General features: G+C 43.9%; 2 protein-coding genes across 4 annotated transcripts in view; one reads left to right on the top strand and one right to left on the bottom strand.

Moving 5' to 3' along the window:
- Positions 1-4,107, top strand: part of pdzrn3b (PDZ domain containing RING finger 3b) — a 90,924-nt gene extending 86,817 nt beyond the window's left edge. For all 3 annotated transcript variants that reach the window (XM_041959471.1, XM_041959473.1, XM_041959474.1), the window contains 3 exons: positions 59-160; positions 399-515; positions 1,725-4,107. In XM_041959471.1, the coding sequence (XP_041815405.1) occupies positions 59-160; positions 399-515; positions 1,725-3,236 (1,731 nt within the window). In that variant the 3' untranslated portion in view covers positions 3,237-4,107. The remainder of the gene's footprint in view (positions 1-58; positions 161-398; positions 516-1,724) is intronic.
- A 15,270-nt stretch (positions 4,108-19,377) lies between these two features.
- ppp4r2b (protein phosphatase 4, regulatory subunit 2b) lies at positions 19,378-26,788 on the bottom strand. Its single transcript, XM_041954469.1, has 9 exons — positions 26,652-26,788; positions 25,850-25,931; positions 25,323-25,493; positions 23,669-23,762; positions 23,551-23,588; positions 23,343-23,417; positions 23,051-23,191; positions 22,653-22,951; positions 19,378-20,975 (listed from the first exon to the last, which is right to left on the bottom strand). The coding sequence occupies exons 1-9, from the start codon at positions 26,683-26,685 to the stop codon at positions 20,590-20,592; spliced, it is 1,320 nt and encodes a 439-aa protein (XP_041810403.1). The 5' UTR covers positions 26,686-26,788; the 3' UTR covers positions 19,378-20,589.
- Positions 26,789-27,078: the final 290 nt, after the last annotated feature.

Below are 27,078 nucleotides of genomic sequence, written 5' to 3'. Positions count from 1 at the left end.
GAATTCTCAGTTAATTTGAAAAAGATCAGGTAATTCAATATTTCCTTCGGCCCCTAAGATCAACGGTGTCGAGATCCAGAACCGGGAGGACGCTGTAGCACTGCTGACCAGTGAGGGGAACCAGAATATCTCTCTGCTGGTGGCCAGACCAGAGATCCAGGTAATTAGGAGGTCGTTTTGGGTGTGATCTCAGTAAAGGTTAACGGCACAAGGCATGTTAAAACCTCATATGGTCTCTTTTGGAACCAGATAAGGTGTGTCCTGTGAAGGGAGCTCTGTTCTCATGCCAAAAAGCAAAAGCTGGACTTCCAGTAGTCGATGTTCCATTGTTTTGATTCAAACTCTGCAGCCGAATATTTGCATCTAATGAGGCGTCTCTTCTCCCCACTGCGTCGCAGCTGGACGAGGGCTGGATGGATGATGACAGGAACGACTTCCTGGATGACCTCCACATGGACATGCTGGAGCAGCAGCACCATCAGGCCATGCAGTTCACTGCCAGCATGCTGCAGCAGGTACACACACACACACAAACACACACACACACACACACACACATGCACAGCGTGAAGAGGCAAAGTAGCACAATCAATCTGCACACACACACACATATGTTCATCTATAGATTATTTTGGCCAAGCCAATTCTGCTGTGAGTAACAGCTGTTCAGTTGTTTTTAGCAACTGTTTTTCCCTTCACAGAAAGTAGAGACTCATATGGAAAAGTACGAGCTCATCAGCAAAACTATGTGAAGCCTTTGTGAAAGGTTTCATGATTACTTTTAGTTGTAAAAGTAGACAAATTTTATTTGTGCAACCATTTATTTGCTTTGTAATATTAATTACTCTCTAGGCCGTCCCACCACCCTCACCACTGACCACATACCCCTCAATTTTAGACAAGGGGACACACAGTGGATCCCAAACTCACCACCAGGCAACCACCTGCTTTAAAATATCAGAGCAACAAGGATTGAGATTATGTACATATTAATCAAAGGATATGACCACATCACTTCCACATCATGATCCACATGTGATTTTGAGAGGCTGCTGACAGGAGAGACAGTTGGTAGGAGAGGGTGATGATGAGGATGGATGGCAGAGGCAGCATAAACACAGTCACTGGTGGAGCACAGAGGGGCAGAACGCCTCTTGGATGCGCTGAAACTTGGTTGATTTGTCCTGCTGGCTCATGTCCCTTTTCTGTCGGTGTGATACACTAAAGTCATATTTTGCATGTATTTTAAGTACCAGTGAGCCTCCTTGCACAAACTTTTAGACTTTTTGGCACGCACTCTTCTCCTTCTTCTTCTTTTATTGGTGGGTGCTTTTTGAGTGAATGACTTCTCATCATTAGATGTTACAGCTAATGTTCTACATTCTGTTGCTGTACCGGAGGGCAAAGCAGCAAACACATCAAATAGGCGCTTATGCCTCCTGTCTTTTTTTTTTTTTAATAGAAAGGTCAAAGGTCAAAACTATGTGAGATTTAAGGGGAAAATATTAAAAGAGGAGCACAGCAGAAGAGAAGGGTTAAAAACAGGAGAACAGGAACAGGAGAATTATCATTATTATTACTGAAAAAAACAGTTGAACAATTATACACCACAGTGTCCAATAATACAATATTGCTGAGTGCAGTATTTCCACTCACAGTCAGTGCTCTTTCCTTCTCCTTGGATGCAGCACCGTTTCTGAGCCATGTGTTGTCTTTTTTCACAGAAGAAGCACGAGGAGGATGGAGGCACCACAGACACAGCCACACTGCTGTCCAACCACCACGAGAAGGACAGCGGGGTCGGGCGCACAGATGAGAGTACAAGAAACGACGAGAGCTCGGAGCAAGAGAACCTCGGTGACGACCAGACCACGGCCTCCAACACGCTGGGCAGCTGCAGAAAGCTGACCTACAGCCAGGACACCCTCGGCAGCGCCGACCTGCCCTTCAGCGGCGAGTCCTTCATCTCCGCAGACTACGCTGACGCCGACTTCCTGGGCATCACGGCGGACGAGTGCGAGCGCTTCCGAGAGCTCCTGGAGCTAAAGTGCCAGATGAGGAGCAGCGGAGCCCAGGGTCTGTACTGCCAGGGTGGTGGAGCAGGAGGCCAGGACCAAGACGGCGTCGACAAAGAGCTGGAGCTGCTCAACGAGGAGCTGCGCACCATCGAGCTGGAGTGCCTGAATATCGTCCGTGCTCACAAGATGCAGCTGCTGAGGGAGCAGTGCCGCGAGTCCTGGATGCTCCACAACAGCGGCTTTCGCAACTACAACACCAGCATCGACGCACGCCGCCACGAGCTCTCAGACATCACAGAGCTTCCGGAGAAATCAGACAAAGACAGCTCCAGCGCCTACAACACTGGCGAGAGCTGCCGCAGCACCCCTCTCACGTTGGAGCTGTCTCCGGACAACTCGCTCCGTCGAGGCGCAGAGAAACAGGGTCCGACCGGGACATCCGGCTCCAACGGCAGGATGCTCAAATCTCTCCTGTCCCCCGTGCAGGAAGCCTGCGGGCCCAGCCGGAGCAGAGGTTCCTCCAAGGATCCGGATGGAGCCCTGCAGGCAGAGAGCAAGGAGAGGAAGCTGGGTGAGTCCAGTAAGTCTGGACGGAGCTTTTCCCAGCCGCATTCACCTTATAAGCATGCCCACATCCCAGCCCACGCCCAGCACTACCAGAGCTACATGCAGCTGATCCAGCAGAAGTCAGCTGTGGAGTACGCCCAGAGCCAGATGAGTCTGGTCAGCATGTGCCGGGACCCCATCACCGCCAGCGACCTGGAGCCTAAGATGGAGTGGAAGGTGAAGATCCGCAGCGACGGCACGCGCTACATCACCAAGCGGCCTGTCCGAGACAAGCTGCTGCGGGAGCGCGCCCTGCGCATTCACGAGGAGCGCAGCGGGATGACCACAGACGACGACGCCATAAGCGAGCTGAAGATGGGCCGCTACTGGAGCAAGGAGGAGAGGAAGCAGCACGCAGTTCGCGCCAAAGAGCAGAGGCAGCGCCGCGAGTTCATGAAGCAGAGCCGAGCCGATTGTCTGAAGGAGCAGGCCGGCCCAGAGGACAAAAAGGAGCCCAATATTATCGAACTCAGCCACAAAAAGATGATGAAAAAAAGGAATAAGAAAATATTTGACAACTGGATGACCATCCAGGAACTGCTGACCCATGGCACCAAGTCTCCAGATGGCACAAGGGTTTACAACTCCCTCCTGTCTGTGACCACAGTCTAAGCCCTGCTCTGAGTTCAGGCGGCAGGCCAGCCAGAGGAGGACAGGCTGGACCCTGGTGGACTGTACATAGGACACTACCAGTTGGGGTAGAGATTCCTGCCTCGTTCAAAGTGGCAACATTTTGTAAATAGGAAATAAGGAAAGCTTTTTCTGGACAAACATTTTCCACCACTGCAGTGAAGAGAGGCTCCTTCAGATGACGGTTGAATGGGACATGGCCATGAGGATGATTTTGGAGACTTTTTTCAGATTCTTTCAGTTACCATTTCTACCTTTTGTGCTTGCTCTTTTGAGAAATTTTGGAAACAAAAACACAATATTTGACTTTTTTGGAAGGTTTGGAAAGTGTGTAAAGACCGTGTGCCATACATAAACAGCCAGCATTTACACTATTTTACATTATTTTGTTTGTACTATATATCACTTATCAGTATTTTACTGTTATGCATACTTAATGCTTTTATGGAAACAATGCTATTTTCCTGCAAGGTAGAACTCGTAATCCTTTTCAAAAGGACTTTTGTAAATTAAAAAATAAAATTTTTGTAACAAATCCACTTTTTTAGTTTGAATTTCTCTCCAATGGTGCTGATTTCCCAAAGTTAATAATGCCAGCGACGTACCATCTGTTACATAATGTAGAGCGCATCATAACGTGATATCACTGTGTATGTACGTATCTTTAGAGAAAGGTGTTTCTCCCATTGAAATTGAACTGTCTGTGTTTGTTCAAGCACACCTTGTAGTCGATTTTGCATTCTTAGGGATTTCACTTATTGACCAGAGTAACATCTTAACAAATCCTTAGTTAGCCACACAATTTGATGTCTTGTAAAATGAGAGAAATAATAAATTATTGTTTTATATATGATGAGCTTTCAAATGTTGTTGGAGTTTGTCATTTTTTGAGAGTCGTTGGATCACAGAATAAAGCCACACAAGGGAAAGAAGAATCCAGATGAACCCAGCACACAACGTCACCAAGTGTGTTTCACACAGAGAAGTTCAACAGAATCTGCTGCGCTGAACTTTGTTCTGTGGGAGTCTGAGATGTTTTTGTCCAAGAGGAGCACTGCTTATAGCCTGGAGCTTCCTCTGAAAGAGTGAAGCCTGCTGTTTGGCTTCATCTCTGCCAGGCTCCTTTTACTCTCATTCTTTTATAGTCTCAGTTCATACTTACGGCCTTAACACTACAGTGTACACTGATTAGCAAACCTGTCTGCTTAGTGAAATACAGTACCATAGCTTTGATCCTGCTTTTTCTCAATCTCTTAACCCATCGGCTATCATCTGATAGCGATTTAGCCCCTTGGACAAACGGCCAGTCCATTGGCTTCTGGTGTAGCCAGTGGACATCCAGATAATGAAGACTTCCTCTTCTTCCTCCATCATTCTTTGCAGTCCAAGTAGCACCTTGAGACATGAAGATGACATTTTAGTAATCTTTGTAAACAGATATGTGCATATGAAAAAGCTAAATCAGCGTTAAATGATAGCCAGTGGGTTCAAAATTGCCTTTCAGCCAACGCGTTCCACCTCTTTTGCTCGCCACACTGACTGTTTACCTTATAGAGAGAAGCCTTTTATTGTCCCGCTCAAGAGCACCGGTGGTCTAAGAATGTAAAGATAACTGTTGAAAGTTTTATTTCTGGTGAAAAAATAATAACTGGCACAGTGTAATAAGCCAATCATCGGTCAGTGAATCAAGTTTTTACATGCTTAACACTGGTGATTGCACCTGAGCTCAGGTGGGAGTTCTTGTAGCTCTGCTGGAGCTACATGAGACCACCAAGCTCCATGAACCAGTAGGAATGGTTAAGGTCCAACTTCTCTCTTTCTAACAACAAGGTGCAACAAAACTAATAGAAGAGTCAGAGAGATGTCAATCAAGCGCAGTCTGTACACGCCCACACAGGCCTCAGCAGAGATCTGGAGTAGAAACGTCTGTGTGGGTGGACTATGACTGTGTAGGGCCTTTAAAAAGAAATCGACCCTGAACAATTTATTCTATCTGCAAAAGTGTGCTTACAAAAGCTACCTCTACTCTGTAAATTACACCCTCAATAGCTGTTGTATCCAATTCCCAATATGTATGAATAGGTCATTCCACAGTGATGCATACAGTGAGACATTTCATCCTGTACAGTTTTGCAGAGCGCTGCTGAGTGCAGTAATTCATCAGAGGGTGGACCATGTGATAGAAGACCCACAAGGATATCTCTTAGGTTTGAAAATAAATCTTAACACAGGACTGAATTCACTTCCAATCCCGCTTTCCTTTTCTCGCTTGTTCAGCATCAAGCCAGTAGAGTTTAACACTGGGTAATAAAAGCCCCGCTGATCTCTTGTTGAATACGTTTTTGAATACAGGATGTGCTTTCTTAATGGAGTCGCGGAATCAGACTCTCTGTTCATGTGAACTTGCCATTGTTGCAGGGAAAAGAAGTCTATTTGCTGCGTTTGTGTTTCATGTCAGAGCCCAAGCAGAGCAACAGCACGTCATGCTGGCGTTAACATGAAGCGCTCCGGTCGGCAGAGATCCCTGCTGTCCAGATCTGACAGTTAAAGACCAGCAAAACATGCGTGTCAGTCCTTTTCTCTCGTCACCACGAGAATCTTTCCCCGGTGGATTTTGAGCTGGTGGCTGCCCTCCATCATCCTTCATTTCTCTTCTCCAGCCAAACAAAGTGCTCCATCAGTTCATAACAACAATCTGACATAACACACTTATGTTGTTTCATGTTGTAAATGAGTTGTCTTTGGCACGAGGTTCTCTCACATGGCGATATCTCCTTGCTGGGCTAGTGGTTTATTTATCTGACTCAAGACTCCTACCATCTGTTAGAGGGGCTTCGTACCCTCCGTCCCATATGATCCTACAATTAGCAGCTCAGTGCCTCAGTACTGAGGACAAAGGCAGCTCACACTCTCTGCTGATACCCTACTTTTGTCAATTTCACTTCCATCAAATGCAACTTTTGTTTTTTAATGAGGCAACAACAAATGAGCTAATTTAGTGTGTTCCTTCATACTCAAGAGCATTTGTAATTTCACTTCTGAGGTTTTTGACCTGGATCTCTTTAAATCACACCCTCTAATAATAATGTAATGCTTCAGTTAAGCTATAGTTGATCTTAAAGCTGCACCAACAATGGGTCAATTGACTGTGTGTAATGTGAAAAGTCTCCCCCGTAGTGACAAAGAACTATGACCTGACTCCATTTCCTCAGTTCTGCAGAGCATTTTAGCATCTTTCAGCTCACTGTTTTGGTTTTACAGGCCACAGCTTCACAGTTGTTGTTTTCAGTGAAAAAAAGCTCTGATAACCCTACGATATGCTCTCTGCCCAGCACCGGACAACAGACACGGTTAACTAGGTGGTGAACACAGAACACATTTTTTTCAGGAGTTGGTGGGGACCAAAACAGAGCTAAAAGAGGAATGAAAATTGAACTTCCATGCAGTTCTTTGCTAAGATGTCAACTTTATGGGGTGATGATAGATGATGATAGATGTGTTTAGAGCTTGCTCTGCTGCCACAAGTGGCCAAAAAATGATAATATTGCCTCTTTAAATTGTTTGAACACAGTAACATCCAGATTCCGAGTTTACTATTCAAAGGGGTACTTCAGCAATGTAGTATTCCAGTGATAAAAATTGAAGCAGCACAGGTTGAGATGTCAATAATTGCCCATGACAGCGTCTTTCATGAGGCCCTTCATGCATGGTGCTGGTAGCATGCCCCTAGTCTGTATGGCAGGTTTAAGATTTACAATCTCCAAACCAAAGTGACAAAAAATTGGAGACTTGAGTCGTTTTCTCTGACTTTTCTCATTCCACAACAACACAAAATCCTCTCCTTCATGCAACTCATGCACACACATACTAGAACAAACACTTGTCAACGTGTGAATTATTTAAAACTTAATCTCCTTTATGCTAAAGGTCTGCAGTTCTTTTATGAAATCCCAGGTGCTGTCTTCACTGTGTATTATTTGTCAGCCCTGGTAGTTCATGCGTTCGTCTCTTGTCTGTTTGACTCTGCATCACTTAGCAGGGATGATTATGATAATGAGAGCAGCCCAGGATGCAAGCTCAGCCTCTTCCTCCATGTCTGGCGGAGTATAATTGATCACTCCTCCGCAAGCCTGGCCGAACCCAAGCCTTGTGATTTATGTCTGGGTACAAGTCTCTGTACACACTCTTTTAATGGGAGATAACAGTATGGCATGCAAGGCAAACAAAAAGCTCAAGCAATCAATTCTGGGATGTCCCCCCCTCCACCACCACCACCACCACCACCACAGAATGCTGGGAGATTAGTCGATCACATACTTGCTTTACTACCCCCATGTATTTTTATTATCTTTGGGATGAAAGTGTTCGTCCCCCCCACCGATCTGACAGTCCTGCGTTTGGGCTGGAGAGCGGGACTCATCAGTTTAAATGTCAGCGTGGAGAACAGGCCGACATTCCAGTGTACTCATCCATTAACTGATAAGGAGGCGGCTCCTCTGCTGCCCGCGAGCGCCGCTGATTCTGATGCTGTTGCACCGTGGAGATGAGAAGCACTGAAGGGCTCATACCTGCTCGACAAGCCCAGACTTTATCCATCACGCCGCCATATTTACAGGCGCACTGTCACAGTCACAGGTATTCCCTTTGACAGATGACAGTGGAACTCAATTCAGGGAACCATATGTGGCCAGTCTGGGTAAAAATCAACTCGCAGCGCCTGATTTTTTTGCATGACCTAAATTTGGATGACCAATTTTTTCTAACCTCGGAGGCGCCACGCCACTCCAGCGAGTTCAGCAGGCGCTGAGACGGTGTTAGCTCATCTCACACGATAGATTAAAGAGAACAAGGTGCTGGATAAACAGAAAGAAACGCTGAACCACACATTGGCACTCTCCATCATGCCTGAACATCAGTCAAAAAGCTCGCACTTGGATGTGAAGCCACGTCCTCGGAGCTTTTTAATCCCTGACCTTTGAAGAGTCGTGCTCCGTAAAATGCGATATTCACAAAAAAGCCTCACCCCAAAAAAACGGAGCTCAGCATAGAAACTGGAATTGCAAAGTATTTCTTTCTAACTTGAGGCAATAAATCTTGAGCTCTCATTACTAATTGGAATCATGCACATATCTTCAATAGTGACTGGTGTATTATTTCCTAAATTTAATTAGTGGATTTTGGGATATTACTCTGACCTTGACTTGCATGACTGATCAGTGGTTTAAGACCAGGGTATTAAGACTACCATGATAACCTTGCTGGGTGTTAACAGCAATGGACTCATAGTTTTATAGAAAGTGAAGACATTTGACTGAGTGAATAAAAATACAACTAAAGCATTGCTGTACAACATAGGAGGGAGCATTACCTCCAATATAGTTTTCAAAGAGGTCATTACAAATAAACACGACAGTTTCTTAGTGAGCTGCTGTATGGACTGTGACAGTGCAGACCCCATGCACCTGAACACAGCTCTGTAAAGGACTGGGAATTATTCTCAGCTGTGCCTTGACTGACTCAGAATGAAATATAAGCCTCATATCAGCTGGGGATTGTTTTGAAGAAGTGACAACTTTGTTGTATTTTACAGCATTTAATCATTCTTATTTCGATCCAGAACAACCTGTTTGCTGAGAAATCATATGTGACAGGCGGGACAGACGAGCAGGCCTCCAAAGGCAGCCGAATATATCACGTACATAAAAGATGAATAATAAAATCCACAAGCTTTTCTGATTTATCACAAGTACGAGGTGGAACAATGCAGAGACATTCCAAAGATTAATGTTAGGAAAGGAGCAGGAACATGTTGTTTACCTGCAGGAGATATGAGCCGGGACAACATGGAAGAATCTGACTCACCAGTCAGAATGTAGTGAGTGATCAGAGGTGAAAAACTGATCATTTGGACATTTTGATATCCCGTTCTGTCGAGCCCATCCATCATATTCTACTTTTCAAAAGTATGGAAGTGCCTGTAAAAAACATTGACGGGCCGTTTCAGCACTGTTCGCCTGTCAGGCGGTGGAAATGCTGGGGTTTGTATGATGTATGATGACTCAGTTGTATTTTGTCTGAACATATTTGAACATATTCTGAGCGGCCCAGTCAATTCAAACCATTCAGAGCACAAACTTATTCAGTGTTTTATATGCGAGCAGCCTTCAGAATCTGGATTATGGGTTTAGGAGGGAGAGCCGTTCAAGCTCTCGTTTTAACTAAAGGTGAATCGACAGCCGTGCTAGCAGCTCTGTGAGGCTGTACCGATGCACAGACCACACAGACACACAATGTTCATCCTCTTAATTTAGCATGTTAGCACGCTAAACAAATCACACAAAGCTATTACACAGCTGAGGATGATGGGAGTGTCAGTTTTGCAGGTATTTGGTCATAAACCAAAGTATTGGATGGAATTCAGAGGAACTCAAAGCAGCGAGATCTGTGGCTTTTAAGAACTCAGGTGAGAAAGAGAGGCAAGAAAAATAAGCCAGACTTAAAAGTCAAAGAAGAAAGCATGGTTTGAAAGTCCCCATTAACTGTGAGCGACCTTCACAGGGGGCTGAAACAAGTGCACGGCAGCACCGTGATTATCTGTGGTCGGCCTGTGGGCTGCTGGTGCTTCTGTCTTTGAGTCATTTCTTTGCACTTTGACTAAAAGGTCAGGACGGGTAATCAGGCAGCAAATAACCGGACAGCTAGAAGAGCAGGTGTGTCACATAACCTTCTCCTCAACCAGAGGCCTGGCAGGAACAGGGAAGACTTTTAAAAATGACACGTCACATCAGTGGTAACAACATCATTCCTTCACCCAACCAAAACGTTTTGCACGAAACATCAACCTGGAGACGTTCCCACTTCATCTGAAAAAGTTTTTGCTTCATCCTTTCACATTTTTCCATCAGACGAACGCAAAATGTGAGCCAGCTCCTTGGGTGCCAAACATAAATGTCTCTAACTACGTATTTGACCCTTGCATGGTCTTGTTAGCTTCAAAGGCCCTTTTGCTTGTGTTTTGTTTATGGCCCAGCGGAGCCATAACTCACAGCGGTCCGTCCTCCCACAGCTCGTCCCTCTCTGCTCCACTATTCTCACAGCGCAGTTTCCTGGGTCAGATCGCATGAACCTCTATTGCTCCCTTCCCACAGATTTATTGGTTTGACAGCTAATTTATCCGTTATACACATTCCAAATTATAGGCTTCGGTCAGCAGGATGGCGGCAAAAGAACAAGGAAGCGGAGAAAGAGCGAAATAAAAGAAAACACATGCTGTCGTTCTTCTGTGCCACCATATCTCCCGCTGCATCCAAAGGATTCACCTCACCCTGGCACAGTGTATCAGCACTCAGTTCAGAGAGACTCTGCAGCGCTTGATAACACCAAAATCATTAGGTGTTAAGCATGGCACTGTCACTGCAGGCTGACTGCATGAATGTAGAGAAACCAACAAGAGATGAGCAGGTTGGAGTTCTGGTTACAGGGATTGTACGCAGACAACGTGCTGTGCTCGAAACATCTGATGCTCTGCCAGCATGGGTGGGTGCAACTTTTGGATTGTTAGTTTTGGAAAAATCACCAAACACGCCTGTCTAAATGATACAGCAGAGCGTTTCATTGTCTGAGAAGCACTTTTCAGGAGGATAAAACCCGACTACAGGACACTGATGTTGCATCTTCTTTTAAAGATTCCCACACATTACTATTTATATGGTAAATAATGCAAGAAAGAGACCACCAACCACCAGCCCTGCTTCCTGTTTCTATCACTGGGAACTTAACAAACAAGACTTGTTTTCCCTAAAATCATGGAAGAGATTTCCCATCATTTGAGTGTCTGGATTGATGGTTGTCAGAGTGAAACCTTTAGCTTGGAGCTGGATAGCTCAACAACTACCGGCTAGATTGCAATCAAACACGGTATGAACATTGATAGACCCAAACTTGAACTTCCTGGCATCTCTCTTGGAAAACAGTGTGTCTTTAGTGGCGACCTGCACAATGCTGGACAAATGGGTGCAACAAAAAAAGTCCAGTCACATCACAGGACTTAGCAGCATTAAAATAAGCAGATTGCAATGAGATTGGCAATTGTTTGACATTTTGGAATATGTGCCTAGAAACCACAACTTGTTGTGTTTACTGAATCTGTTACAGTGTGGGATTCATGAAAGAAGATACAACATGTTAATTAGTGAGCATTAGAAGTATTGGTGCATTTCTGAACCACAGAGCCACGCTCACTGAGGTTTCCCCCTGCTTCCAGTCTTCATGTTCAGCTAGGCTGATCAACACCTGGCTCCAGCGATGCTCTTCATGCCAAGACGTGAGATCGGTATTAATCTTTTCATCAAACAATGGCAGGAAAGTGCAGCTCCCAAACACCAAACAACTCCTTCGCTGATCTCTTGGCCTTTCTGTCAGGACAAACTTTAAACTACTCTTCTGAATTGCTAAACTGTCGTTGGTTCCATCACACAATTTTATATTGGCTTTATGGGCTAAGTATGTGTGCACACACAAGGAATATGATAATTTCTATACAAGGAAGTTTACTTCTATAGAAAAAAGGACATACAGCTCAACAAGGACAAAAAGCCTTTTGCTGTTACAAAGCCTGTATACTGGGAACGTACAATAAAATAACCCCATTCTATCATGTTAATTCATTAAGAAGAGCAGCATGATAGTCTATTCCTTATTACTTGGGTGCAGTAACTTGGACTTGGACAGCTTTAAGCCCTGCAGCGGCCCAGATGATTCGTCTGGCCATGTCAATTTTTTTTTAATCTAAGCATTATATTCATTTTTGACTTTCAGTCTGCACCTCTGAGAGTTCTACAAGTTCACGATGTGATGTGCTAAATGAAATGGTGGGAAAATTAAACTGTTCTTCATTTTCAAACGATCCCCCCCAAAGGGCTCCACTCTGAGAACCACTGGAGTGAGGAATTAAAATCTCCGCATGATACAAGCCGTAATTGAAAGACTTAGTAGCTGAAAGAAAAACATGCTCCAGCTGTAGTCTAATTATGAAAAAACATCAGTGATTCTGATAAAGTGAACATTATCCTTTCAAATTCATACACTAAAGGACAGAAGCTGCGTGCATGTACTGCGTTCGCGTGAGCCAGAAAGGCGCTGTGTGTATTTGTGGCCACAATAAATGGCTGCATGTGGTGTGTGTGTATGTGAGACAGTATTGGTGTGGCTTGCTGGTTGGAGGAGGAGCTGGCTGCACACACCTGTGCCTGATCTTCATCAGGAGCTTACTTAAGGCGGGCCTCAGGTGTTCTCGCTGCCAGATTGCCACCGTTTTGTGGTAGATCGTTCGCTAGTGCCTCAGAGAATTGCTGCTTGTGATTTCTTGTACTTACCCGTGTTCTCTATATCCAGGATTCAGCTCGCAACCCCCAAGCCACCCAGCACCTGTACCAGTCAGCTCGAGCCCGTGCCACACAGCCAACCTTCCTCACCACCTGCTTGCTCGCCTCCCCCACCTTCCCTGGAGACACCACCTCAACCTACTCTTCCCCCTAACCTCAGCCTAAATAAACTTTCACCTAACCACCTTTCCCACGTGTGATTGTCTGCATTTTGGGCCCTGCTCCCTTGCCTCGTCACACTGCATGTGTATATGAGCAGTTTGGTGGAGCTTTTCTTGCATTTATTAATATCCCTGGAGAGCATGAGGTAAGGCTGAAGTTCACATATGTAGGAGCTCGCGGTTTGTACAATTTAGACATCAGCCTTTTCAGATTTACAATCTCCACCTCCCTTGTTCATTTATAACGTATGTGCCATGACGTAGCTGGTCTCCAGACCGCTGGGCTGCGCGACAGGCTCTGTGAGTGACTCTTATTTCCCGCCTATTGATTTAGAATGCAACAAGCGGCTCTAAATGTGACAAAGGCTGCATTGTTGTCGTGAATGGACTGTGCTTATGATACACAGTTTTTCTGGCAGCAGTCCTCAACCATCCATGGCATGCTGTCACAGGCCACATTTCAACTTTATGTTCCTCCAGCTGAGAGTCAAATCAATACCGCTTAAGTGTCCATCGCACAAGAGTCTATTTCATTAAGCTGGGTTTGAGGGGCTCAAATAAATAAAGGCTAATTGTATTTAGTGTAAAGAGTTCAAGTGACCAGCCTAGTCACTCTCTGATTTCTTTATGTCTTTGCTGTCAGACATACTTGAACCACAGGCCTGAAGGATTACTGTAATATATGTCAGTGTTTGCTTGGACAGGTAGCAGCAGCTCAAACAGAAACTCTCCAGTGTGGCCTAACAATCCATTATCATCATCATAAAGCATCCAAGCAACCCACCTCCTCAGGTGCAGGATGCGCGTACAATCCCACTCAACAGGGGTATGACACGCACACACACACACACACACGCACACACACACACACAATTGCTGTAATTGCAGCTTTATTAGTCTCCCATTCGCACTTTTTACAACCTGGCGCAAAGAGCAGGTCGCATCTCTGGAAATGGCCTCTAAAAGCATGGGGCTGCTATAAACAAGACCCTTCAGTGCCATTAGACGGAGTGGCTTGGGGGAGCAGCGGGCCCTGTGCTGCCAGCATGGTTAGTAAAGTCAATTAGTGTACTTCATTAGAGTGTAGTAAACTTGCAGAAAGGCCATAATCTAATGAATACTGGAAATGTTTCCTATTTTAGATGGATATTTTATAATGGACATTAATAAAATGTACATTTTTTTAAAGCCAGCCCTTCTGTGACAATGTATTTTGGCACTGCTGTAGCTTTGAGCTAAATGCTAGCATCCTCACAAAGGTGTGTGACCATCCATAATCATGTTTAGCAGGCATAAGACTGAGGTCATTAGATTAGATTCCTTTTTTCCCCTGCCTCTACACCGTTTTGGCTGTTTTGCCCCCCCCCTTTCAGGATCAGCTTTTAGGCATGCACGATCAAACCCAGGCACAAACTTTGTGACAAGAACAGAAAACCCTTTCCAATTACATAATTCTAATGAGCTTATTATGACTGTGTTCATAAAGGGATAACACGATATACTTCACTAACGCACAAGGGGACACACGTGTGCACTTGCATGTGTGCACACACACATGCAGGCGTGCGGGGACGTGTGCACCCACACACCTCTTTAGCATGATCATCATTGCATTTAACATATGCATGTGGTACGGGAATGTTAATGAAATGTAATCATTTAATTTGAATAATTGGATAACTTCAAAACCAAAGTGATTGTGTATCAGGGCTGAGGGGTTCCTGAGGTATGGTGCTAAAAAATGTGATTTTTATGAATAATCAGGAACTTTAACTCTAAAAAACATTACCTGACATAGATACATGTATATGCGACTGGCTCAATGCATGGAGTTTTTTCTAATTCATTCATCATATTCCAAGTACACTTTCATTAAAAGCCATGAGGGACATGTCGAAATAGGTGGTGTCGACTGAAAATAAAATGATCACTTCTGATATAAAGATAGAATGTATGCCATGTTTTTTACACTTTATTAAAGGGGACATTTCAGTTAATTAAAAAAGCTTTTAAAAATAGGTTTTGGTGACTCAATAGATCAAATACAGTTAAAAAGGTCAGAGGGACTCATATCGTGCTCTTATGTCTGTGAGACACAGATGCAGAAGGTTAAACGCTTCTGTAGGAGTCAAACTCACACTCACTCCTTTCTGTACAGATCTTTTAACACCGAGCCACGCTCCCCAGCCAGCACTTTATCACCGTCCATAAATGTCACCACTTTATGTTACGTGTGATGTCCTAGAATTTCCCGCCTTGGCATTTTTGACGGGACTTGAAGCCGATCTGTAAGAGGAGGCTGAATCAAAGCACTCCCTCCACTCCCTGTCTCTCTGTCTGTGTGATGATGCCATTCTGACGGAGAGGTGGAAACTCAAACAGCAGCCGCATGAGGCTGGCGCCCGCTGAGCCTGCCGCCCCCACACTGAGCCGCAGAGAAAAACACCCCTCAAACCCACCGGAGCCCGGACATCAGAATAATTGAATCTCTACCTTTTTCTCCGCTGACCGTTTCAGAACATTAGATAGTATTTCTCACTGTGGCCGCTTCGCTGAGCAGTGCTTGTGAAGTCTGTCTGGAGGCTCCCTGCGGTGGAGCCTCCCTGCTGACTCCATTTTTAGGCGCGCGTCTCATTCTTGAAGTGGGGGGAAAGTAAATGTTTTAGTGTGCCAACACACTGAGCAGCATCCCACCCACTGCTGGTGTTTGCCATTTTGTCAGAGTGGTTCAGAATGTTTGACCCCGCTGTGTGCCAAATAATGTAGCTTGACATTGACACCAACCCCCCCACCTGATCCTGGATCTGCTCATGCCTGGATTCCTCCAGCAGAGACACTTCACATATCAGGCAATGCAGGGACAATCAGTGTCTCGCCTTGTTTACTTTCCTAACAGATGCTGCCAGATTTCCACTTTGCCACATGATAAGAAGCTAGTAATAACAAGCGGCGTACTCCAGATGAGCCTGATAAAAGCTTCGAGACACGTGGGGCCTGATCTGACGTCTGTGGTTTTCGAAGAGTCGTGCTAAATGTGTCACAGGTTGGGCCGGGCGGCAGCAGAAACCACCACTCTAACTGGCACGTGGACAGTAACGAGAAAACATGGTTAAGTCGTCCCAAGTTCATTCACAAGCACTCGCAGCCTGAGACAAAAAATCAGAGAGGCGTGCTGGACGGAGCTGAAGGAGGTTGTGATGTCTGTGTGTGCTTTTTCAGCCGATTCAAGGCAGCGTGTAAAGAGGCATACTGAATGTGTCACAGCCTGCATGGACCGGCAGCAGGAGCGCTGGGTCTGCATTCTGATTTCAGGGCAGGCTGAGCGTGTTTGGCCTGGCTCGGAAACTAAACAGTACCCTCTATTGGATTACACGGAGATTGCGTGGTGGTGGTGGTGGCCGTCGGAGAGGACATGACCGGCAGTGGAGATGCCGCTGCTGCTCCATCTGAGAGCTTCCAGTCCTGTTAAACCCCTCAGGACGCTCAAATCTCACAAGTGACGCGCTTCAGCTAAAAGACTAACTCCTGTGTTATAATGACTTTCTTCAGACTTCAGATTCAGAGGTGAATGTCGTCTTTTAATCCTGTCACCAAGTGTGTCCGGCACTGAAGTGCTTCCCCTCAGCATGATGACTGGAGACAATTAGCCTGATTTGGCATGCACTGTTACTGACCACAGATCCATTTAAGAAAGCTCTTCTCTTGAGGCAGGTGGTGAAGCATGAAGCTCAAATCTAACTACGTACAGCAGCCCGGTGGCTTTCAAGTGTAGTCCAGAGGCACCCAGGGGTCCGAGAGGGGGCTCCGGGCGGGGTCAGAAGCGAAATGAGGAAGGGTTTAATTTCATAGTTATTTTACTGACTAGTTTGATCAAAGGCTTCATTCTACTCACCACAGCTGTCACTATTATAATTCTACATTCATACATAAGTACAGTGAGCTGCATATGGGACCTGGACTACATGGTTTCTAAAGATTCAAGATCAAGATTCAAGAGTCTTTATTGTCATTGCACATGTCAATGAAATTTTCATTGCAACCCCCATGTTAGATGGTAAGAAAGATAAGGCTAGAAAGAGTGAATAAAATTAAGATAACTACAATAAAATAAAATAAACCAACATGCAATAAAAAAAAAAAAATATTCGTGAAGCAATTAAAAATATAACAGAATGAAAATATACTTAGGCAATAAAATATACTAAACAATAAACAATAAAATATGGAAGTGAAATGTGCAAACAGAATAAAATATACAAGCAGAATAAAATATAAAATATACACAGTGAAATGTTCCGACAGAATAAAATATGCCAATGAAACTGAAATGTGCTGATATACTAAAATGTATATAATTATAGTATATGTGTGTACATAAAAGTCAAGTACACAGAAGGTGCAGGTGGAGGTAGAGGTGTAGGTGTAAAGTGCGGTGTGCAGTGTTCACAGTTCACACAGTCTCTCACTGCAGTGAGGGGCTGCTGGGGGTGATAGCTCTAACAGCTCTGGGGAAGAAGCTGTCCCTCAGTCTGTTAGTGGTGGTGCGGATGTTCCTGTACCGCTTTCCTGATGGAAGCGGTACAAACAGTCTGTGGCCCGGGTGGCTGGGGTCCGTGGCGATGGATCTCGCCCTCTTTCTGACCCGACCTTCATATATAGAGTCTAGGTCAGGGAGGGGGCAGCCCACGATGCCCTGTGCAGTTTAAGACAAACGTGTGAGCAAAGACACCAACATCCAGAGTTTTAATGCATTTTTTAAAAATGACTTGAGAGAAGTGATGCTGCAGCACTTTCAAAATATATCCCTGCAGTGTGTTTTCTTTCATTTTCACTTTAATTTGGTTTTTCTTTGCTTCTCAGGGAGGCCAGAGGCAGCCTTTGTCATTGCAGACGACAGGCTGGTGTATTTACCTTTCAGACGTTTTATCCCTCGCTAATAGAGTCCTGCTCCCCGTGCCTGCAGACACACAAGACAGCAAAGATATCATGTGGGGCCCAAAGCAATATCTGCGAGTGCAGTAATGACACAAACCGAGGAGTGACTAAGATACAGTAGAAACTGTGACACAAGTCGGAAGAGGCCTTTTTGCAGGCGACTGATTAAAAAGATTAAAAAGTCTGTGAAGTCTTCGAGCCCCCGTCCTCCTCTGTGCGTATCATCTGCCATTCAGAAAGCAAGGGGTCAGATTAAAAATCATTTGGTGTCAAGCTGCTTTTAATATCCCTCCCGCCCTGGCATTTGTTTCCCTGGAGACAAGTCTTAAAAGCCCACCGTTTGAACAGTGCCGCATGGATGAATGCAGTTTTATTTCCTCAGGGAGCCTGGGCAAATTTCAGCTGTCAGAAAGCAGCAGTGACGGACCATATTGTGAACTGACCCATAGGAACACATCTTAGAGCTCTGCTGTACAAATTGACATGAAAAGTTGTCTTTATTTAAGGGGCAGAGGTTCAGTGCTCTGTGTATTTTGATTATGACCACAACCCCACGACAGATGGTGAGCCTCTACAGAAGCAGCCCTCCAAACACGTCATGTGTGGTTTCACCATCGCCCAAAGACCGGCCAAGTCAAACGGGCCGCCTTCATCATTTCCAGATCGCGCTTCATGGGCCCTCTGACAGGTGACACAGACGGAGGAGACAACAATAGAGCTATTGGGTTCATTACTTGCAATAATGAGCAAAGAGTCAGATACACTCAAAAGAAAACCTTCCCACTTTTTTTTAAAAGGCCAACAAATCTTCCTGCTCAACGTTTTTTAGCACCATTGCTGCCTTAAAAAACGTTCTTATGGAAATTAAATCTAGAAACGTTTGACAGACAGCAGACAAGAGGATTAACATGGCAAAATAACTCATCAAACACAGGTGTGAACATTAATATTTCATTTTTAGGTTATCCCTGTGGTCCTGGTGCTGTGCATGCTGGGTAAATGGTTTCCTGTTATTAGTTACACCTGTGCTTTTCCGGCTATGACAAGTCAAAATGTGCCAACAACAGCAGCCGACTAATCAGAGACCAAAATACACGCGGGTGCAAGAACATTCTGGCTGTCATGATTTGTCGCTACATAACACAGTGACAGATTGAGACAGCTCTAGGAAAACAAAGGTATTACATTTTTTGAAAAACATTTTGCTTCTTCTTCTAAGATGTGTTGATTGGCAGCGGTGCTCCGAAGCCGCAGTTTGATGTCAGCTCATTTCCTATTAACACAGTTAAGTACACTGGTGCACACTATAAGCAATTAAGAGTGCAGTATGGAACTGGGACACAGGTGTTTCTGTTGCTGTTGAAAAGTTAATATAGTCCAGAAAACAGACAAAACATGATTTCATTTTGACCTGTCGTAGCAGGCAAAGCACAGGTGTAACTAATGACATTAACAGACCAGTTCTGTTAAATGTGTCAGTTGCCCTGGAACTCAAATGAATCAATTACAGCTGTTTTCCTGCTGTAGCAATGTGTCTGCGGTGAAAACGGTCTATTGGACAATGCGTACACTAGTAGTAAGTGAATGGTGAGCAGAAATAATGAGGTGCTGTGTGAAAGTAAGCAAGACCACCTCGCATAAAAATGTTAACATTTATTGCTGTTTCTGAATACTGCACTGAAAGCAAAAGCATTCAGAGTATACACAGAAATTATACAATAATATATGGTTTCACAAAGGCAGTGAACACATACTGTATTACAATCTACAAAAATCTACTTTACAGAAATTTAAAATTCTAAATATCAAAAAGTACAGCTGCAGAAACAGGTGTAGAACTGGAACCAGAAACTGCTCTGGATATCGGTCGGTGAGACAACATGGTGACATCACGATACAAAGAAAGCGGAAGTCATCTTTGTACTTACAGCTGGTTTTGGAAACTACAACTGGCAGACGAAACAAAAACTTACTCCAAAAAAACTCATTGAATTGAAATGATCATATAAATTATGGTGGTTTTATGCATCCAAAATATATCATTTTACAGAGACTCCTCTACAAGGTAGCATGTCATAGTATTGTTCAGTGGGATTGGTAGTGTATCATTGCAAAATATGGTTAAAATAATATAAGGACACAATGGAAAAGAAATGTCTCCCATCTCATGACGATGGAGAAATAGATTTTAAAACAACGCATGTTCCCATCAGCCAGGTGGAACTTTGTGGAGTAACAGCAAAGTGGTGGTGGGGTGTTACGTTCAGGTCATTGCTGGACTAAAGACCATTTCAACATGAGCTTCAGTCAGGAACAGAAATGATGGTGGCAGCTCATATCGTTTCATAAATAATGAGGGGCTGGCATGGCTCTGTTCTGACCCTGGTAGTGTGGTACACTGGGCTTAAAGGGTACAAAACATAGACTACTGATCTTGTGACAATGTCCAAATGGTTGGCGTGAGTGGCAATAAGAAAGAAAAGAGACCACCCCTGTATCCAAACAACCCCATTGCCTATAAAACAGAAGAAGAAGAAAAAAAAATCCAGCCAAGAAAGTCAAGACAGCTGAAACCAACCCCTTTTAGGGAAACTTAAAAATAGAGGATAGGAAGATCAATAAAATACTCCAGTCAAAAAACAAAACAAAACAAACAAAAAAAAAAATACTTCAAATGAAAATTTATTTGTATGCCCACACCAATGCCAGGTAGCCATTTTGGAGGAGTGTCCAAAAGCGGGACGAGGCGTTCGTCTTGTGTACGAGGTGCAGTTATCCTCATTCCCAGTGACAGTCAAGCTGGATTCAAGGACAAGCTGGTTTATGGTCACACGTAGCTGCAAGGGGGCCTTCAGTCTAGTCCTGCTCCATGGGCTCCTCAGTGGTCCCAGTGTTCAAGGTGGCACTTTCCATGGCGCCCTCTGTAGGAGGTTCAGACGTACTGCTGGAGGGAGCGAGAGCTACGTCTTCTCTGGCTGCTTCTGCACTCTCCTCTATGCTACAGCTGCTACCACTGCTGCTACTACTGCTGCTGCTGCTGCTGCTGCTGACTGGGTCACTGTTGCTCTCCTCACTGTCCCTGCTGGTCTCAGGGCTCTCCAGGACGCCAGCAGGTGCCTGCTGCTCTGTCTGATCCATGTCACTGCCCTCCTCCTGGGAACCACATGGCACCTCCCTCTCAGCCTGCTCAGTCTCCTGAGCCGAGCCTGCACACACCTCGGCCTGGGTGCTGCTGGTGGGTTCTGTGGAGAAAAAGTGGAAACAGATGTTAATATACACCACAGAGTATGTTCTATATGATGGTTTAGGCCTCTTCAGACTGTGAAATGACCCAAATCTTTCCAGACAGATAATGATGACTGCTTGCCTTCACACGTGACTTAAATTATTCAAGAAAACTTGTTATTTGCTCACATGAGCATACAAAATGGAATCAGTGTGTCCTGTCATTAGTGCACAGAAGGTAGATTAAATTTACAGTACAGTATATTAAGTCAAGAATATTACAAGGATAATAAGACCCATGAATAATATGCCTCTTAATATTACACCTTAGTATGAAGATGGCAAACAATAGGCTTGAATATAAAAGTTACTGCATCTCAACCTGGCTAGCTGAAATTAATTTTTGTACAACCTGATTAACATCATATGCAATTGATCAGCCATATTAATGTAAATGCAAATCATGTCTGGGCCTACCAGCTACCTATCTCTATCTGACACGAATGTCTTTGCAAACATTTTCTCACAAAAGTTGAGAAAACCACAGTGACAGCTGAACTTGTTTTGACAGAACGAATCACACTGATGCTGTATGTAAAAACACTGACAGCACTGGTTGGAATGAGCCTGTCCTTAACCGCAGCGGAGCGATTCGCATTCTAAGTAACAGCCAAATACTGACTAGGAATTTTGTCCATGAGGAACGTCACCACAACGATCTGAAACACCATAAAGTCTTGACCTGTCCCCTCATTCAGACTAAAGAAAGAAATCTAAGTACTTTTGCAGCAAATACCGTCAGAGTTATCCAGGCGCTCTGGAAACCCTTAAAGTACTAATGTACTTATCTCTTGCCAGTAAAGGACTTTAACAATCATTTAAATGAAATTCACCATATTTCAGCCCAGCTGGTAATGAAATACTCTGACAATACATGGCGTGTCAGATTTTCTTTTAAACAAGCTCAAGTAATGTTGCTCAAGCCCGGTCCCTTCAGTGGTGCTCCCGTGGGAAAGTTTTGATGCATGTTTACAAACTGGGGGAAATAATGAGAGCTTCTGAGCTACTCAAAAATTTAATTATGCAGATCTGATTTTCAGATGAGATGGTGTACAAAACTGGCATACAGGTCCCATATTTTCACCACCAGTTTATTAGGTATGCCTCATTAGAACTATTGCAGTCTAATACAACAGTCCTGCAATAAATCCTACCGTCACGAAGGTTATACTGTCAATTTGTGTTAAGACTGTTTTAGAGAGGCATTGATTCCACTTTACAGTCATTTAGGGGGCTGCGGTTTGCAGTCTGGTTGAACTGTACTGCATTACACAGCGAGGTGTTTCTGTTATTTAGCCTTCCCACACAAAATAACAGAAACACTACTAAGCATAACGCAATAACATTCAATAGCACCACAAAGTACAACCTCCAAAATGACCATAAAGTTGAATGGAAAACTACTGCAGGCCCGTTGTATATGACTCCATTCGTCTTTGCTAGGCGGACCTAATAAACTAGCAACTGAGTGTAGTATGCAGCCATTAAAGCCCATTTGGCGTAAACTACCTGTGTGAACTCTTTTCAAGAATGTGTATGAACATGACTGAACAGCCAATGATATAATTTCCCCACATCACATCACAAACAAACCACTTACCAATTAACACATGGCACATAAAAAAAACCCCTACCTTGGTCTTCAGTAGCAGCAGCACTGCTGGAGGCTTCATTCTCCTGGCTGTAACCGACCTTCTCCTCTTCCTCTTGGACCATTGCTTCTGCCTCTTTTGAGAGGCAGGTGGCATGTAAAGGCCTCAGTGTGTCCACCTCCTGCTCTTCTTCTTCATCCTCCTCATCTTCCTCCTCCTCCTCATCCTTGCTGAACTTAAGTCTCTTCACCTCCTGCTGCTCAGCTTCCATGTCCTCTTCCGCGTCTGGGTGTTTGTTCTTCACCGAGCTCCCCAGGGAACCTCCCGACGCTGAAACCTCACTGACAAACACAGAAGAAACAGGAGATGCAGATGTGATTCCAGTGGGTTTATGTTACACGGAGAACAGATTCTCTGCTGGGTTACAGCTTCTGACATACCTGGAGTCTTTATCGTCTTCTTGCTCCGTGCTGAGGTCTTTGTTGTCTGTACTGTCTGGCAGGCCATTCGCTGCTAGCGAGTTGGCCAGAGACACCTTTGGTCGGTTCAGCGGCCGGGGAGTTCCAGGACCATTCACTTTCCTAATAATACGGCAACAACAGGAAAAAACATAAATTTTAGAGATGAAAAGGAGTGGAAAAAAGCTTTTTTACAATAATGAAAAATATAAGCTGTTGTAGTTTAATTTATGCAAATTTCAGGATCAAGGACTAAATCTGTCCCCTGCACAACCTCTCTGTAAAAGCAGATGTGTTCCCAGGAAGCATCACTCCATTCATCCTATTGACAGCACTGCATCCATTTTTCCTGCACAAGTAAGGTCAGAAAAACAAAACTCTTTATCCAGTGGAAGAAACAATCCCCAAAATGTTACGGTTACGTAACATTACGTTATTACGTAGTTATTTCAAAAAAATGTTCATTTGGACATGGCACTTACTCTGAGGTTGGGTGCACACAGCTTACCACCATTACATTCTAGAAGGAAACAAGAATTCTCAAATGAGTGAAAGCAGGTTAAGAAGTTATGGAAAATGGCCACTCTGGTTAGGACATACCTTCTCCACTCCCCGAAGAAACTTATCTGTTCCTGTGTAATTCCTCTTGGGTTCTGTGAGCAGCTCGCACAAGCGCTGGATCGTAAAAGGAATTCTACAAATTTGAGAGAGAGAGAAAGTGTCAGTCATTATACACTAACTAGAAAATGTGTCATTCAGGTGGTCTTTTATAAAAATTTGTCCTAACATTCTTAGTCTTTTATTTGGTGGATCTGCTGAGTACTCAGGGATACTGGGAGCTTGGGGAAGAAGTCACAGTAGCAGCCAAGTTGTACATCAACATCACTAGAAAATTATTGAATACATTACTGTAGCAAGGTGACCGGACAGTTGTCAAATAAATTGTGTTTTGAGTGCAAGTGGAAAATGTCCATCAAACTTTTTCCAGAGCCTAAAGAGTCATCTTCAAATGCTTCATTTTGTCCAACACTCCAAAACCCAAACATTTTCAGTTTACCATCATAAAAACACAGAAAAGCAGCAAATCTCTCTTTGGACAAACTCTTTATCGCTCATTGAAGGGGTATTTCGTCACCGGAAAGAATGGCTTTTCGTAAAACTGGACTGCATAGACAAAAAAAGTTTTTTGAAATTGGTGCTATATGACCAGAGGAAAAATGGCCATGGTATTCCCTCTCCTCTTAAAAAGTAGAAAACCTTCAACCAGAATGCACCACCCCACACCACAGTACTCATTGGTGAAGTACTGCAAGTTGGGCTGTGCTAGTCCAGATTGTAATAATACAAAGCTGGTTGAAAATTGACAAAGGTTCCCTTTAATAACTGTCACACCATGTTGCTGCTGCTAGTTTAGGTGTCCTCTTGCCATTTGAGTCTCAACTGACCACACTTTGGGTCTCCTCTGCTTTGAACATGGTATGTCTGTCCTGAGGTCCCTTTTGGATGAGGTATTTTTATTGTCAAATTGGTTTATGCACATTGGATTTGAGCTTCACAATCTTTTTTTCATCGGTGCAAAATCTTGCATCTTGGAATACTTCTAGACTTAGGTGTCCTAAAATTTAAATCCAACAATCCTGACAGTTATACCTGAATATGACTTAAGTGAAACAAAGTAATGCCACTGAGGAAGAAAAAGTCCCTTGAAGTTCCAGAGACCTAGCCTGTGTCCAAAAGCACTTCCTCTTTCATTCACTCCCTTCTGCCTACCCTATGATTGACAATCAATAGTTTAGAGTAAGCAAATTGAGATTTGTGACACTGTAAAATGCAACACATTACCTTGTAGGATAGTTAGCAGCTTGATTGTAGGACTTTTGGGGGGCAGTATATAGGGCATGAATTTCACACAAAGAATTTGGACATTCAAAACTAAATAGGTTAAATATAGTGCACTACATAGTAAAGTGGGAGCCAGGCCTTGCCATACAATTTGGGACACAATGAAAAGCCTCAAGACATGGACCTACTATGCAAAAAAAATGATCAAATCAGCATTATAGCCCTTACAGTTGTAACACATGATGAGGAATTCTGTTACAGTGACGAAGACAACAGATATCTGTATTGCAAATAGGGTGAGTAGGGGTACACATACGGTCATGGGGAACCAGACGAGGCTCCTCCATCCATCTAGTCAGCCTGCCACTATCACTACACATAGAGAAATGTAGCACTTCAGCTGGGTACCTACCCATTGTACCCCTTCACAATCTTCAGGATCCTCTCCTTCATATCTTCAAATGGAATTGACTCCACGTTGGGATTTGCCGGACCTCTTTGTTCAGGTGCTGAAGCTCTAAAGTCGTCCATCACCTTCTCCAATTTAAACAGGAAGTAGTTCTTAAATTGAGACCACTGAACCCTAGAAGAAGCGGGAATAAGGCTCAACACATTTGCCATCACACATCAGAATATAGGAAGAACTGCCAAACCTGGTCAAAAGTATACAATGGTTGGATACTGCATAGGCTATGGCAACATTTTGTTCAAGAAGAAACACGAAACGGTTACAGTGACATTAAAAATGGACAACAACCCCAGAAAAAAATATTTCTGCAAACTCTGTATAAAATTATTCCTGGACTGCACATACACAAAATGTATGAATACACTCACAGTCCGTTTAAATATTCCTTAAAAAAGCAAAATGTGTGTTTGCGTGTGTGTGCTGTAAGGAGTTATGAAGGGGAATTAATCAGGCCTGAAATGTTGACTTACATGGTCTCTCCAGTCTTGGCAATATGACATAGAAACTGTTCCAGCAGAGGACATGCCTCCTTCTTTGCTTTCTTGTCAAAATCTGAGGAGACAAAAAACCACGGCGTAAATAACGTTAAACATACATGGACATCACATTATGTACTAGCCTGAGCAGAGATGAACAGGCTTTGATTTAGCTGACCTCTCTTATCCTACAGATTTGATAACTCTGCTATAGAGCATGGCTGTTTTGGCCACCTGCACTGTTTCCCTACTTGAGCCAACTGAATGAAGCTTCTTAGCAGGTCTCTGATCACACTTTTCCTAATTAACGTTAGCTATTTACATAACGTAGCGTTAGCGAGCTAGTGGAAGCTATTTATCTAGCTAGGTCGCCTGCTACCTACAACTGGCTTAAGTTTAGCGCACTGGCTAGCATGTTAAGTTAGCCGCAACAGCGTAGCCGGCAAACAGCAGTCTACCGGTGACACTGGCCAGTTACTTGATCTGAGGCAAAAATATCTGTCAGCAACGTGTCCAATACTGAGGGAAAATACATATAGGTTAGGAAATGCGGACAAAGAAAAGCATCAGATTATAGTTAGCTTTCTTGCCTGGCTAATGAATTGGACAGACAGCTAACCATTTCCGTGAAACCGCTGGTAAGGTTAGCGTTAGCTCGTCCTGAGTAGCAGCTAGCAAGAGACATTAGCTTGTGAGCTCCAATTCGTTTATTTTTTTATAGTATAACCATTACAGAAGCGCACGTATAACACGTATAACAATGAACACAAAAACTATCGAAATAAAGTGAAGTGACCTCTGAGCGCCTCTTGAAGCGAGTCAATTTCCATCACGTCGTTGCCCTCTGTCAGCCTTGTGGATGTAAGAAGCAGACTGGCGGCTAGCTGCTGCTGCTAAGCTACGATCTCACAGGCAAAGCGGAGGGAGCATTTTAATATGGCGCCGTGAGGTCACTGCCTGCTCAGCAACAGACAAGGCACCACACAGGAAGAGCACCAGAGCGCTGTACGTACCAGATGTGCACTCACACCATATGGAATATGTACTTATAAAACAAAACAGAATAATACTTGTTTTTAATCAAATTAAAGAAGATAAATAATAACATTGCATTACATCAGGCCTAATTCAAAGTTCTGTTGTAATACAAATACAACTAAATGTAAATATATTGTTATTTTTTTATGTATCACAACATGTTTGATCTGTCTAGATTCAGTACT

The sequence above is a fragment of the Chelmon rostratus genome, chromosome 2, assembly GCF_017976325.1.
Source record: "Chelmon rostratus isolate fCheRos1 chromosome 2, fCheRos1.pri, whole genome shotgun sequence".
Classification (NCBI taxonomy): Eukaryota; Metazoa; Chordata; class Actinopteri; order Chaetodontiformes; family Chaetodontidae; genus Chelmon; species Chelmon rostratus.
The sequence above is the reverse complement of the archived record's forward strand: the minus strand, read 5'-3'. Positions and strand labels throughout refer to the sequence as shown.

Bases quoted from the DNA above. Each gene is read 5' to 3' on its own strand.
- ppp4r2b (XM_041954469.1), bottom strand. From the start codon at position 26,685: ATGGAAATTGACTCGCTTCAAGAGGCGCTCAGAG. The intron at 25,494-25,849 runs GTAAGTCAACAT...CGCTTCTTCTAG, and splicing joins GCCAAGACTGGAGAGACCAT to GGTTCAGTGGTCTCAATTTA. The intron at 23,418-23,550 runs GTAAGTGCCATG...TTACTTGTGCAG, and splicing joins TGTGTGCACCCAACCTCAGA to GAAAAATGGATGCAGTGCTG.